The 12351-nt window shown below is 47.2% G+C and overlaps 1 protein-coding gene across 1 annotated transcript in view; it reads right to left on the reverse strand.

Moving 5' to 3' along the window:
* Positions 1-12351, reverse strand: part of LMF1 (lipase maturation factor 1) — an 89509-nt gene that overhangs the window by 26943 nt on the left and 50215 nt on the right. The window contains exon 6 of the mRNA XM_053470909.1: positions 124-291. Within this exon, the coding sequence (XP_053326884.1) occupies positions 124-291 (168 nt within the window). The remainder of the gene's footprint in view (positions 1-123; positions 292-12351) is intronic.

Here is a 12351-nt window from a genome sequence, read left to right on the forward strand (position 1 = left end):
GGTTGTTAGAACCACTTGGTTTCCCCCATAAAGGTTCATTTTTGGGGGGTCTCGGAGCCAGGCCGGCACCGGACGCGTTAGGACCGGGTATGTCCGAGAAACCGAAGATAAAAATGGATCTACCTGGAAGAGGATCTGCAGAAGCCCGTGAACGAGACACATGCGCCTGCCGAGGAACACGAAGAACGGCACGATCAGCTCGACGAAATGGTTGGCCAGGGTCTCGAACCGGTGGAACGGTGCCGGGCTGCGGTGCGCGTAATAGGCCAACGGGTTCGGTACCGGCTGTGTCTGCAATGGAGGAAGAAGAAGGTTTCGCGTCATAAATACAGAAAATGCCAAATAAATAGCATAAGCCACGGCTCCGGGGGCCGGGTCGGAGGAGAGACACCTTGCCTATAGCTTTTAATGAATATCTAGATGGGCCGCATGTGAAGCTCTGTTTCTTTTTAATTTAAAAAGTTTTTTTAAAGTAAAAAAAATATATATTTTCTATAAAAACCTTAATGTTTCTTGCCACCATTCCATTTCTTTTCTCAATTGTAACTCTTACAGAGGCCGATAGGCAGCCATAATGCTAACAGAGGAAGCCTCATAAGGTCACCTGTGGAATAGCATTAAAAGGTGACACCGCTGGGTTGATTATTTCTCTTTATTCAGCATCTGGAGGGAATGTTACCCCAAATAGGGGGTGATTTTAGTGGTTTACATGAAACGGTCTGGGGCCAACTGTAATAGCGGTTGCGTATTTCTATGTATAGTCTTCCAGATGCATGGTTTTCAGATACACCTGTGGTTAAGTAACAGAACCCTTAAAAGCCGCAGCTCTGGAGGATGACCAGATAACCCTATCTGTCGCCGGGAAGAGGTTATGTGAGGCTGTGGGATTCCGGGCTGGAAGCCTCCAAGCTGAGCAGAGCACTTTTAATTGAAGAAGACAAAACATCTTTAACTTATTTGTTACTAAACCAGAAGAGAAGCAGCCCAGTGGGGCCGGAGCCGAGAGACGGCGAGAGACGGGTAAATAACGAGAGACGGCGGCTGGCGGAACCGAAGCAGGAGAGAGAGAATCGGAATACAGAGACAAAGGATTCATGATGGTCCTTAAGACTCTAGCAGGGCTGTCCAGATATTCATCTGGAATAAATAAATTGTTTTTTTTGGGGGGTGCCACAATAACTTTAGCGTGTGAGTGCTCCGGAGCTGTAAACATGGACCTGGGAGGTGGCACGGACCTGGGTCTGGGAGGTGGCACGGGCCTGGGTCTTGGAGGTGGCCCGGACCTGGGTCTAGAAGGTGGCATGGACCTGGGTCTAGAAGGTGGCACGGACCTGGGTCTAGAAGGTGGCACGGACCTGGGTCTAGAAGGTGGCACGGACCTGGGTCTGGAAGGTGGCACGGACCTGGGTCTGGAAGGTGGCACGGACCTGGGTCTAGAAGGTGGCACGGACCTGGGTCTAGAAGGTGGCACGGACCTGGGTCTTGGAGGCGGCACGGACCTGGGTCTGGGAGGCGGCACGGGCCAGTACCGGGTGGGATAAAACAGCAGTGAGTTATCCATAAGACTTGCTGTCTAGACGCGGTGGGTAACTATAAAATGGCCATCAGTTTGTCCTCCAGCTGTTGAGGAACAACGTGCGGAGACAGCCACTGCCTCAATCCTTGCCGCGTTCCATGGGAGTCGTAGTCCCACAATGGCCGCAGAGCCGCCTGATTTGGCTCACACGGTGACGCTATGAAGGAGCAGTGGGAAAAGACAACAACTGCAAACATGAAAAGACAGAACATGCCGGCAACATTGTTACAAAATCCTGGCAACAAAGCGTATGGAATGGTGACGGGGTGCTATGAACACGTCATCCTGCGTGTCGCTCATGGATTACATGGCTGTGGTTGTGGTTCACAATGCCAAAGGGGGTCTATCTTTTTAGCCCCCTCGATCAGCTCACAGATCGCAGTCACTAACGGAGACCCCCGAAGGGGAAGCCTCTCTCTGCGTTTATGAGAGGGGCCGGAATGTATCATTGTTGCCCTGTGATAGAGTTTCGAGGATGGATCTGTATTCCCACCCCCCATGGATCGAAGGCTGCGTCCGCCATCCTTCCTCTGTCAGTGGAGAGAAATGGTGGGGGGGGGGGAGTGCGCCACACTGGTGCCGGGTGGGAGCAGGAGGACACAGGGAGAGGCTGCGGTTTCTCTATTTTTCCGGTTCAGTACAGTACCCTCTCGGGGGGGAATAAGCAAAGTTTCTGCTCTGTAACCCCTTAAGAGCCAGGAAGATCATCCCACACTTAGGACCAAAGGCTGACCGTAGGCCGTTTTGGGTTAAGATTCATCCCGAGGCGCATCCAGAATACGGGAAGAAATAAAACGCTTTGTTATGGAACTTCATTTTTTATGATATTTGAAAGTGTAATTGGGGGGAAAAAAAGGTCATATTCCTGCCAAAGAAACGGATAATAGATGTGAGTCCGCGGTCGGACCAACACAGAGACGCTATCAGGATACCAAAAAATCAATCGAGCTGACCTCATCCGCAAGCCGCGGCAAGTTTAACGTCCTTGCAGTTGCCATTATGGTTACCTGATTGTTGACGGCTTCTATGAGACGCTCGATCTAAGCATCAGCTCTGGAGGTTCATTAGAAACAGCAGTTTGGCCCCATTCGGCCCCCCCATCTAATCGCCTGTTTTTTTCTGCTGTAAAGACTCAAACCTTAGTCAGTCTCGTCTTAGATTCAGGAGCCGGCTCGATGTCTGTGATCCTTGAGTGGTGCACAGTGTCTTACAAAGGGTTAATTCCTGCCGGGAAGCCCACAGATAAAGGTCGGCACCTGCTTGAACATAGGTCTGTGCCGTTTCCCTTACAAAAAGGTATTCAATAATCTGGGGATTTGGTTGAGACCTTGGGAGTTTTGTAGATCGTAAGCTTTTGGGGAGAGCAAGGCCTTGCATTATTTACTATTCATTTTATTTGTAGTGTGTTAAAGGGTTAAGTGTTTATCCCAGAGGTTAATACGGGAAACAGATCTCCAAAACAACATGTGGATGAAAACAACCCGTGCCGAGGAAGCCCCGCGGAACAAAGTGGAGCGAGGGAGCCAGCTCAGGGCGCCGCGTGTGTGTTCCTGCACAATGCCTTCCATATGTCCGCACGGCTCACGCGGGGGGGGGGATCTGCTCCCATTCCCAGGCGAAGACCCCTTAATATCTCCCCCCAGAGCGTGGGGATTACACCCTGACCCCTAGGCTTATGACTAAGTCCCACCTGCCTCGTGCACGTGGAACAACACGGCCTCGGAAAGTCTTGTTATTGGGAAAGTGCGTTACGGCTCTGCCCCCCGAAACCCACCGCAATATCAAGGAGTATGGCCGACGAGCTAATTCCTTAAACCATTAGTGGGCTCTATGAGGATTAACACTGCGGGTCCACATTCTCCCCAGCACCGTGGGCCGGCACAGCCCGTTCTGGCAATCAGGCGCAGCGGGGGCAGTCTTGGGAAGGTAGGGGTGCTTGGCATGTATAGTCAACAGCGTTTCTGCCCCCGAGGTATGCGAGAGAGGAAATAAAGTCACGACTCCACGAGATAAGAAGAGCGTAATAAGCGTGTACATGGTGGCCACCCAGCGACGTGCCGTGCATTAGTAACGTGCCGATGGTTACCTGCACCTGCACCATCGAACCGGTCGCAATAACATAACTGGACTGCCCTCTATGCCCCGGTATGCAAATTTACGATAGCCTACTGAGTAGTGTATTTGCACTCTCGGGTGGAAGAACCCCTAAGAACGTATACTGCAGGAGACCCCCATCCTGCCCTGACCCCCCCATCCTGCCCTGACCCTTCCAAACCATCAGCAGGGCACGGGCTGCGTATAGCGATGCAGATTTTCCTCAATGACCCCAAATATGTAGAGTCTGAGGATTTTTGCTCTGTGTACCCCCGCTATTGATGACCCCCCTTTGTTATAGACCAATCCCAATAAAGAATGAGACAGAATTTGGGCATTGATGCTAGTACAAGAGACAACATACCTGCCAACTGTCTGGGAGTAACAGGGACTGTCCCTAGTTATGGCCGGCTACTCCATGATCTACTACTACACTTCGGATCCATAAAGCATATAAAAGCACCGCCGCCCGCCAATTTGCATTGATTCATAGGCTGCCGGCCACTTCTCCTAATTACCCCTTTTGCCCCATGAAATATTGCCATTCGACTCCACTCCTAAAACTGAACTTTTCCACCTCTTTCCCCATCGGAGTCCCTGCCGCAAACCCAAAGCGGAGACTCAAATTCATCAATACCTGTTATTCTTACAAATTTTCTGCACTGTATTGGCCTCTAACACTTCTACTGGGAGGCTCTTCCACTTAACTACCACACAAATTAATAACTGGTGTATTTTAAGGATATACATATATATATATATATATTCATTTTTCAATCTAATGTTTAATAATACTAAAATCCAATTATTTCCACTAACTCCTCGCCATTAAAAGAAATCACTTGTCTGCGGACTTGTTATAGAAATCCTGCTCTGGCACAAGGCGTTTGCCTCCCTCTAATTTCATGTTTTTTTGGAGTTTTGCCCAATTTCGTTAGCGGCCGGTTGCCCAGGACTCCTCCTTGACTTCTCCCAGGGGAGCCCCAAACTACTCAGCAGCGTATTATACAATAACTTCATAAAGAGAAGATTGTGCGGCCGGCGATCAAACCGCTTGGCTGAGGATACTTAGAAATGACTTTTCTTTAAAATAAAAAATGTAACCCTTCAGATCCGAAAATGAAACATCGCCCGGTGACCATGCCCTTTATCCGATGTCCCTGAAAGGGTTAAGATGGACGGCACGTCTCAACGGAAAACCATTCAAAAAGAAAAGATATTTCAATAAAAAATAATTTAAAGATCCAAGCGAAATGATATTTGGGGTTAAACTTATTCTAATAGACCCTATGATATAAATTACTCCCCACCTGTGATAAAAATACAGGAAGATTCATGCGAATGCAGATAAACACCGAATATTACATTATATGCATTAAAAAAACCCTTATATATATATATTTATAAATATATATATATATATTACTGTTCAAAAGTTTGGTGTTGCTTACAAACCTCCTAGTCTTTTTATTTACTTAAAGAAAAGCACATTTTGTCCAATAAAATAACATCAAGTGGATCAGAAATCCAGCACAGACGGGGTTAATGTTGTAAATGACTATTATACCTGGAAACAGCAAATTTTTAATGGAATCTCTTCATAGGCGTACAGAGGCCCTTTATCACTCCCATCACTCCTGTGTTCCAATGGCCCTTTATCACTCCCATCACTCCCGTGTTCCAATGGCCCTTTATCACTCCCATCACTCCTGTGTTCCAATGGCCCTTTATCACTCCCATCACTCCTGTGTTCCAATGGCCCTTTATCACTCCCATCACTCCTGGGTTCCAATGGCCCTTTATCACTCCCATCACTCCTGTGTTCCAATGGCCCTTTATCACTCCCATCACTCCTGTGTGCCAATGGCCCTTTATCACTCCCATCACTCCTGTGTCCCAATGGCCCTTTATCACTCCCATCACTCCTGTGTCCCAATGGCCCTTTATCACTCCCATCACTCCTGTGTTCCAATGGCCCTTTATCACTCCCATCACTCCTGTGTTCCAATGGCCCTTTATCTCTCCCATCACTCCTGTGTTCCAATGGCCCTTTATCACTCCCATACACCATTCTTGTTAATCATCCTTAAAAATGTTGAATCCAGAATTCTGCGTATTTTGAACAATATTTGAACGTTTCCATACTTTCTTTTTTAAGATTTTCTGATTCTGTCGAAATATGTTTCTACAAAGAGGGGGCCGTGGAAATGTTACATTTGGGGGGCGAGCAGACAGAGAAGACGTTTTTTTTGCCGCGTGACGCCCGGGGGACGCTCGTATCCTTTCCCTGGTGCTGTATGTACATAGGCCGTGGCGTACGGCTGGCACCAGTCTGAACCACAAGTGAACAATTAAATAAACATCCCCAGGCCTCACTGACAGGCAGTCTCCAGGAGCCGAGGAGAAGGGCCGCAGTTATTAGGCTGGCTCCTTTAAACAAACATTCCTCCCCTTACCTAGCCGCCATCGCCCGGCCGTTAAAGCCTCAATGGGAGCTGTGTTTGGCGTGAAGGCGTTTGCCTCTCCAGGGGCAGCACTGGCCGTTTACGCCTTTCACGTTCATGCGCGCACACCATTCTCAGCCAGCGCTCTGATGCGTCTCCCCTGCCACCTGATCCACGCGTCCAACGGGGAAAAGGGTCCGTTCTCCGCACCCCTCCGCACCCCCTGTGCTTATCCTTTCATAGAATATAGTCAGCGTTAAAAAAATAATATAAAAAAAATCGAGAGAATGCGAGTTTTCATCTAAATTATCGGGGTCTTAAGATATCGACACCACCGCTGGTGCTATCGTTACATCCATGTATTGTGGATACTGAAAGAGTTAATTTCTTTTGTTTTAATCACATATGTATTTAAGTGTATCAGGATTTCTGAAGACATGGAGTATGTGTATGGATCCGAACGCATACCTCCCAACTGCCCCTCTTTAGAAGGGACTGTTTCCGCTGATTGCTCCACATAACGTGCAGCTTTTTTGTGCGTTTGGTCACTTTTTTTCCGACTGAAAGAGTTAATCCCGCAGCGACGTGCTACGGGCCCCGGAGAGGCGGGAGAGATCCGGGAGCCGGCGCATGAATTACCTGGCTTACCGAACGCCTGGCCCGGAGCCAATGGACGGGAGGGAGAGACGGGAAACGGGGCGAGGGGAGGGGGAAAAAGTTCGACAAACGGTATATTTTCCTTTAGAAATTCCATGTCAGAAACTCAACCTAACAAGTCGGGGGCTCCAGTTTCAATAAATCAGCGGCGCGGGGGTATCGGTAGCGCACGTCTGTCCCCTGCCACAGGTAAAAGTCATCCCGAAGACGAGAACAAAACGCTCCTTCTCTCCGGAGCCTGGCGCAGCGACAAGCGGCTTTCTGTACCTCCCCGGGGGCCGACGAAACCAATCATTAACCCTTAAACCGCACTGAGATCCCCATGAGATTCACCTGTACTCAGCGGGACGGGTTACAATGTGACAGGACTGACCAGAACGATACACTTAACTAACATTGTGGCTAGATAAGTGGCACGGCCTCCCAGCAGAAGTGGTAGGGGTTAATACAGCGAGGGTAGCAGAGAACCTTATTACTCTGGGTAATATGCTGGAAGAACACATTCTTCTAGATTGTTGTAGGATGTCTGGTTGCCAGCTGAGCCTCTTAGCCACTGTCTTTTTCCTACCAACCTGCCACAGCGGAGTAACCTGCTTGAACACAGGTGGATTAGTGATGTTTTTGTAGCTTCCCTTTACATATAAATTGCATATTACATGTTTTTTAGAGTCCAGTTTGGTCTCCTTGCCAACACATTAAAGATCTGTATTATACCGGAATATAAGGGTCATGGGAGAATCCCCGAAACATACTTAAATAGTGAAATGTTTCATCGTGGCCTCTGATTGGCTACACGTCTCCTCTGCGTCGGTGGGCTGAAATTCAGGGGCGAAGACGTAAAAACTGGAGAACGTAACTGGTTTCCATGGTGACTGCACCGCTTCAAAATACTCCGCATCCGAATTGCTCTACATGGCCCATGCATCAGGCCAAAGACTAAAGACTTAAAGGGTTAATCACCTCGCCCCGTCTGCTTAACATCCAGCACTTTTCGTCAATAATGTTTAGAAAGGAGCAATACTGCGAGCGTCCTACAGAGGGCTGTAGAGTGTTGAGCTCTGTGGTTTTACATGGAGGTTTCCATGTCTCTCATGCAGAGCAATGGCTCATGGCAGCTCCTTCTATTATTAACCCTTTCTTACCAAAAAAAAAATGGCCTACAGCCCACCAGAATTCTGATTCATTAGGATCCAGTCTTAGATGAAATCCATGATTATTTGTTTGGATTTTAACTCAATTTACTGCGGGGGGGGGGTATTATCACATGAAACACGGCATGGGCATAGGGCATAAAACTGGTGGTTACATTGCATGGACACCTGGCAGCCGGCCAGATGCGTTAGCCTCAATGCCCCGCTTATATATCTAGACGCTGGCAATTAATTGGTTAATCGCGTATACTGCGCTATGAGGCAGGTTGTTTTCATTGCCAAATAAATCCGTAGCTGAAAGATTTTAGCTTTAAGAGCCGCTCTCCCCGTCTCTGCCCAGCACACAAGTCCTCCCGCTGAGTTAAGGGAGCAGAAGGCTTGTAAGAAGGAAGCCCAGACTAGCCGGAGTCTGAGCGGACCGGGGAGGAAAAGGCTGGGAAGAGGTGTTGGAAAAAGTCCTGAAAAACAAGAAAAAGAAAAAAAAATCCTGCAAAAAAAAAAAAAAACACCCCGAAAACGCGAACATTAAACAATCAGACTTTATTGGATTTAAGGTAACTCCCAAAACGCCCGTAAAGCCCGACTTCTACTTCTCATTCAGCTAAGAGGCCAAACGCAAAGCTTCTTTCTCTGACGTCTTTGCTGGAGTTACGGATCAGGAGATATTCCTTCAGAATATTGTGATTTTTTTTTATAAATTCTGCTGAGTAAATGAATAAAAACATTTATTTATTTTTAAAACTCATAAATGTGAAGCTACACTTCAAAAGTTTGGGGTCACTTCCTTGTTTTTTAAGAAAAGTGGATTTTTTCCATTAAAATAACATGAAATGGATCAGAAATCCAGAGCAGACGGGGTTAATGACTATTGTAGCCAGAAACAGCGGATCTCTTCATAGGCCCTATATCACTCCCATCACTCCTGTGTTCCAATGGCCCTTTATCACTCCCATCACTCCTGGGTTCCAATGGCCCTATATCACTCCCATCACTCCTGTGTTCCAATGGCCCTTTATCACTCCCATCACTCCTGTGTTCCAATGGCCCTTTATCACTCCCATCACTCCTGTGTTCCAATGGCCCTTTATCACTTCCATCACTCCTGTGTTCCAATGGCACGTTGTGTTCGCTGATCCAAGTTTAAGTTTAAAAGGATAATTGATGGTTAGAAAAAACTATTTCATTGTTTCCCATGAAAACAGCTGAGTGACCCCAAACTTTTGTACAGTAAGACAGATCCCAGTTCCGTCTGTGACGTCGCGGTTTGCCTGCGCTGACTCGTTAAACACCATACAATCTGATAAAACATGCGCACTGATTAAAGGGGGGCCGCTGCAGACGGGGATCTGTTCATCCTTCCGTGCGGAAAGCGATCCTCCTGATTTTAATGGAAGTGCTTTCCTGCCATTCACTGGCTGCTTCAAGTAGCCAATCAGTGGCAAAAAACATCAGATCACTGAGAAGCTGCAGCTTCTACCTCTGAGGTAAGTATATTTATTTATTTTTTACTTTTTTTTACGAATGCGTATTAAATTGCTCTATAATATGGGTTCTTCTATAAACGGTCCCTTTAATGAACCCCAATTTATGTATCAAAATATAATTTATTTGGATTAAAATGGTTAAAAACAAAAAATCAAAAAACAAATTAAGTCAAAAATATTTTCCAAAAAGAGGAATAAATTTGTGGCATGTTTTGGTACTTTCAGATCTCACGGATGATGCAATCAACGGGTTTTATTCTCTTATCTTGCATTTATTTAAATGATTTGTTTACTTCTGCAACGGCACACCGGTGAAGCTCCAGCGTTATCGGGTATTTCAATAAAGTACAAACGGGAAAGATATTCCAAAGGAGGAGAAAACAAGAGGGTCAGAGGCTCAGATGGAATGTAAGGAAGTTTTACTTTACTGAGAGGGTGGTAGATAAATGGAGCAGCCTCCCAGCAGAGGTGGTAGAGGGTAATACAGTGAGGGGATTAAACATGCATGGGACAGACATACGGCTCCTGAATCTAAGACGAGACCAACGACTGATTAAGATTTGAGTCTTCACAGCAGGAGAAACGGGCGATTAGACAAGGTGACCTTGGAGGATGGCGATGATCCCTTCCGTTCCTGGGATCCCAATATTAGGAAGAATGGAAATTTCCTCCAATTAAATAAAAATTGAGATTTCTATGTCATGATATTTTGTAGCCCACCGGACCGTTTTCCTTGAGCGTCCGGGTGGGAAGGAGCCATAATAATTCTGCAAAACGTTCTACTTATGGGCTTCCAGCTTTGTTATAATTGGAATCTACCTGGGGTCTATGGGATATTCCAACCGCGTAACCCCATTGGCTCATAAAATACGGTTCGGCGGTGGAACGCGGAGACTTCATGGGTTGGGGTAGTTGGTTCTTTATGGATTCCAGGATTGATGAAGAAAGGGTGTAATTGATGAGTTTCTTGCAAATTCGGCCCCTGGTGCTCCTAAAGAGACCCCCTACGGTCCAGTGGCTGAGCCTGCAAGGCGCTCTGGGACCCCTGCCGGTTGCAGCTGGTAAGTCCAGCCGCGTCAGCATTTGTGGACACATCGCAAGCACCGTGGCTGGACATTCTAAGACATATTTTTTTAATGATGTCTATTAATGAATCCATTCCCAGGTTCCACGTTCTTGGTAAATAAGTGATATCTGTCTGGTTATTCTCTCCTCACCAGGCCCTCAGCGGACAGCTTTGACACGGTATGTTCTCACCACTTCTCCAGCCACCCCGAAGCTGCATTTGTTTCCATCCTTTATCTCCAGAGCAGAGATATAATTACCCCAAACATATTCAGAACCTTCCGAACGGAGCCACGCAGAATAATACAGTATACAGCGTGCTGTCAGTCATGTGATATTTTGGGAGACTTTCCCGGCTCCAAAACCACACTGAGCTGATGCTTTATGGCGATGCTAATGAAGTCCGATCCTCCACAGACTTTAATTAGTCCGAGTGTCCAGCTGGGCGATTAAGACTGAGCCATTCTATTGTCTAGTAGATCGGGGCTCAGATAACAGGGCTAATATGCAGCTGCCCGAAAACATTATATTAAGGGGCAAAAACAATAAAAATGGTTAAATATTTTTTGAAAAATGTCTTTTTAATCTGATAACAGTAACAAAAAATGGTGGGGGGTCCGCTCTACACATGTATCGAAGTAGCTCCAGCATCGGAGGAACCCCGGAGGGCTCTTGTAAAGAAACGCAGCAACATCATCGGCCCCAACATTCATCTGTGAGCCCCCCGCTGCTGCCCCCTGTTGAGACGTGAGCTCACCTAGTGGTCTCCCGTGGACGGTCTCGAAGGTATCGGGGGGGGGGCGGCATCATCGAGCTACCGCAACGCACAGTATTTAGACATAATTGTCCAACGCACAATCGGGACGCTAATTAGGAGGGCCAGACTCTACTCGCAGATCCTCCAGTCAAAGGCAATTAACGGAACGCGGGGTAACAGCAGACGCCGGTACTTACAGATGGTTCTAATAACTCAATTCTCCTTATTGATAATAATTAAAACCATTTTGTCTGAAATTCACTATATATTTACTCAAGAACTTCTCCTCCCGGTCGGCCTGCGGCGATTCGCTTCGCTTGGGCGAATTTCTCCAGCATTACAGACACCCTAGCGAAGGCTTTAATAAGAACCGGGGCTCCAGGTACGAAGCGCGAGCCTCATTGCCGAGCCGAGGGATTTTTTTTTTAGAGGGGGGGCTCTCCTGACGTGGGGGGGGAATTCGGAAAGTACGTGTCCCAAAGATCTCCTCTTCCTGTGGATTTGCTGCTTATTCCGCGAGGTTGGTTAACGTCTAGTAGGTGGCGAGACGCGTAAATTTCGTCGGGTTCCAGGTCGGAATGCGGCGGCAGCCATGGGCACGAGTCTTTAATGGCGCCCTACCACGTTTATTCCCCATTCCACGTACGTGTCGGCCGGACTGGAATCTGCCGACATCTGGCTAATCTAATTTATCCGGTTTCACGAGCGTTTTGACATGTAGCGTATATCAGAAGAGGAAGAGACGCGCTCTTTTCTCGGCCTCTTGCAAAATAGTTTCAGTAAATAACGTTCGTATTTCCACATTTCGCGGGGATTTCTCCTACGTGGAAGTAACTCGACTCTCTTCACCTGACTGCCTTGCGGAGAAACCAATATTCATAGTAAATAAACACCAACATTCTGATTCTGACAGCAGGAGTTTAGCTTCTCAGAGCATTCTAAACGTTGTCTTCTCAGGGTTCTTTTCACCAAAGGAAGAGTTGGAAGGAGACTTTGAAGGAGAATTAAGGCTTCAACTCCCTCGCTCCACTATTCAGTATGGAGGGCCAACCACTGGCAGGTATCTCTGACGTAACGGGCCCTGTATAATGTATAATTCAATGGCTGAGGAGACTTTGAAGGC

This window comes from Spea bombifrons, chromosome 7 (assembly GCF_027358695.1).
Source record: "Spea bombifrons isolate aSpeBom1 chromosome 7, aSpeBom1.2.pri, whole genome shotgun sequence".
Lineage (NCBI taxonomy): Eukaryota > Metazoa > Chordata > Amphibia > Anura > Pelobatidae > Spea > Spea bombifrons.